The sequence below is a fragment of the Camponotus floridanus genome, unplaced genomic scaffold (genome assembly GCF_003227725.1).
Source record: "Camponotus floridanus strain SB8 unplaced genomic scaffold, Cflo_v7.5 scaffold365, whole genome shotgun sequence".
NCBI classification, from domain to species: domain Eukaryota; kingdom Metazoa; phylum Arthropoda; class Insecta; order Hymenoptera; family Formicidae; genus Camponotus; species Camponotus floridanus.
In genome coordinates, this window is record NW_020229509.1 from 95687 (window position 1) to 98692 (window position 3006).

At 30.5% G+C, this 3006-nt stretch overlaps 1 protein-coding gene across 2 annotated transcripts; it reads right to left on the bottom strand.

Moving 5' to 3' along the window:
• Positions 1-808: 808 nt before the first annotated feature.
• LOC112638768 (cytochrome P450 4C1-like) lies at positions 809-2659 on the bottom strand. Of its 2 annotated transcripts, XM_025410981.1 has the most exons (6): positions 2523-2659; positions 2182-2288; positions 2023-2091; positions 1659-1827; positions 1293-1472; positions 809-1228 (listed from the first exon to the last, which is right to left on the bottom strand). In XM_025410981.1, the coding sequence occupies exons 2-6, from the start codon at positions 2266-2268 to the stop codon at positions 1026-1028; spliced, it is 708 nt and encodes a 235-aa protein (XP_025266766.1). In that variant the 5' UTR covers positions 2269-2288; positions 2523-2659; the 3' UTR covers positions 809-1025. The 2 variants fall into 2 exon arrangements, with proteins under 2 accessions (XP_025266766.1, XP_025266765.1); XM_025410980.1 differs by having other exon boundaries at positions 2182-2659.
• Between the last annotated feature and the right edge of the window lie 347 nt (positions 2660-3006).

A 3006-nucleotide genomic window follows, 5' to 3' on the forward strand; every position in this document is an offset into this window, starting at 1 on the left:
TTTCCTTCGTTTTCCACGAATTCACAAAGCTGCGATTTCGCGATTTCGCGATGTAAGTGTAAATCTACGCGACAGATCTGTCTCCCACGAGATTTAAAAAAGGAATACATTTTATAGATGTGTTTTGCAAAAATATCAATATATACCAAAATATATGTCATTTAAAATATGCGCTTAATTTAAAACACAGAAAAAAACAAATATAATACAAATAATATTTTATGTGTGAAGGAATTAAATTTAAAGTTGTACGATAATGTGGAGATCTTTCGAAATACACTACATCTTTCAAATGTATAATTAAAACATTTATCACATAAAATTGAAAGTGGACAAAGAAAAAACATAAAAATATTATTTCGTATAACAAAAAAAAATTTAATTTAATTAACTTTGTTGACAAATTTAAACTGCTGCAGATATAAAAATATAATCATAGTATTGTAAATCGATTCAAGTATACGATGAATATATTTCGTCGATTAAAAATTATTTCGAAGAAAAAGATTCTACTTACCAAAAAAAGTAGAAAACAATTCATTAATCCAAAGAAAGAAAACTTGTTACAGCAAATGAAGATGAAAATTAAAACAGCAATCATGATCCACTATGGCGTCCTCTAATCATCGAAATAGATATCTATCAATCTTGACACCTTAATATATGATGCGTGTATTATTTCGAGAAAAAGATATTCATTTTTATCCAGCGCAAAACTCGTGGGAAATATCCATTGCGTTGATTGAAACATTTTTTTAATTCTATGAATAAGACTAAAAAAATAATTGTTTGATTAGCTTTGCACACATATATTTTATGGATAAACGTTTTTATTGTGATTGCACATGATAGAGGATCCTTACATAAGTTAAATTTGGGTACTTAGAGTTCTGATTTATAAGATTTTTATGTATATATTTTAATAATTAAACTTAATGCTAAACTTTACACAATATTTTCCTCATAATGTTGAACGTATAATATGCATAACAATTTTCTTCGATTGTTCCCACTGCATTATCTTGTTACACTTTTGCAATATCCACGTTATTTTTAAACGGCTGTTTGCATTTGATCGGGATGAATCTTATATGAACCGGATGAGCAGGACGTATTACTAAATCCAACAATAATCGAATATTTTTTAAATACTCAACAGGTTCCAAGTAAAAATTATGTATCAAAAGAGCTATCATAGCTTTCATCATCAGTAAACCGAGACGTTGACCTACAATTTGAAATTTATGATAAATTATCGATACGAAGAGAAACGAAAATCGCGATTAATTCACCTATGCAATTTCTTGGTCCTGCGCTGAATGGTATATAAGAATAAGGATGACGATTCTTTATCCTTTCGGGCAAGAATCTGTCCGGATCAAATATATCTGGATTTGGCCAAAAATTGGGATCTCTGTGAACTCCGTAGATATTAAGAAGTACGGTCGTTCCAGCGGGTACGATATATGATTCTGAAAATTATTACAAAATTGAAAAATACTAAAATTCACGAAAATAAGCGTTTCTTTGAGAAAAATAAAATATAACAATATTGTAGTGTTAAAATACTAATTAATCTTACTTTACATTCAATAATATATATTCCATATTATGTAACATATTCAAAAATATATGCAGCAAAAAGTGACTATAATTACGTAATTTTACAGCATCCCCAGTCTTGCGTAATATCAAAGATGCGCTGGGATATAAACGTAACGCTTCCTTTAAACATCTGTCTAAATATGATAAATTTTGTAATGACTTCATATTAAGTTTTCCTCCATTCTCTTGCATCACAGTATCGACTTCAGTCCTCACACGCTCCTGTGTCATCAATAATATAATGAAATGTATTTCTCAATTCTAATTTTTAGTGATACAGATAAAAATAAATTCTTAATGAATCAAATTCTAATAAATCTAGGAAAATTATATCGTAACAAGAACTTGATATCTTTATTACGTTGATAAAATCTTAACTTAAATTATATATCGCAATATATTGTGAGAAATAGGTACCTGGATATCTTTATGCTCAGCTAAGAGTAGTAAAGCAAACATTATGCCCGACGCTGTAGTATCATGACCCTATAATCATCATCGTATGCATATCGTTATATTGTTATACATACTTAGATATCATGTACAAAAAAATAAAAAAAGTTTACAGATACATACTGCAAATATGAAAGTGTCAACTTCTTCTCTGATATCCAAATCAGTTAGAGAATGTTCTCGAGATGCCGCTATTAAAAGGTCCAACATGGCTAGCCTACTTTTTTTAACTAAAAAAAGCATATTAATTACAATTTCACCTTTACATGCCACACTTTAGTTATACAATAACAGTTCTTGTTTAAAATTCAAACTTTATTACAAATAATAATGATTTAATTTTACAGCAAACGTATGTTGTATTATTACATGTGATTATGTGTTTAATATAAATAATGCAAGCATAATGTATAATATTAAATTAATTGCGCAGCCAAACTAAATTAGAAGCTCTGATCTCTTACGTATTTCCAAACACTTCGAAATTTTCTGTCTCTTTGTTACTTTCAAGGTTTTTTAAGTATCGGTCATTGGTGCGTTCGTGATAAAGTTTTCTTTCCGCGATGATCTATACAAGTACAATATTTAATTTTTGACAAGATTTTTTATATTAAACAACAATTGTATTATATCATAGATATTTATAACATAATATGTATATATAATATGTATACATAATAATAATATGTATTGCGACGCTTTTTCAATTCTAAATTTTGATTCTCGCGGGGGAGCGGAAGCGCCGTCAAAATACAAGGGTTTTATGTACTCGCGATCGGCGGGACAGGGATGGAGGTTGTCCGCACGCGAGCCGCGGCGGAGCGAAGGCCGTCTCGTTACCTCAGAACTGGGCGCCAGGTACGGTCTCTCACGTACCAGTTTCACGAATTCTTCGAAAAACGCGAAAGAGTACGACAGCCCGCTTCGCCACGGGCTGGCTAGCTCGCC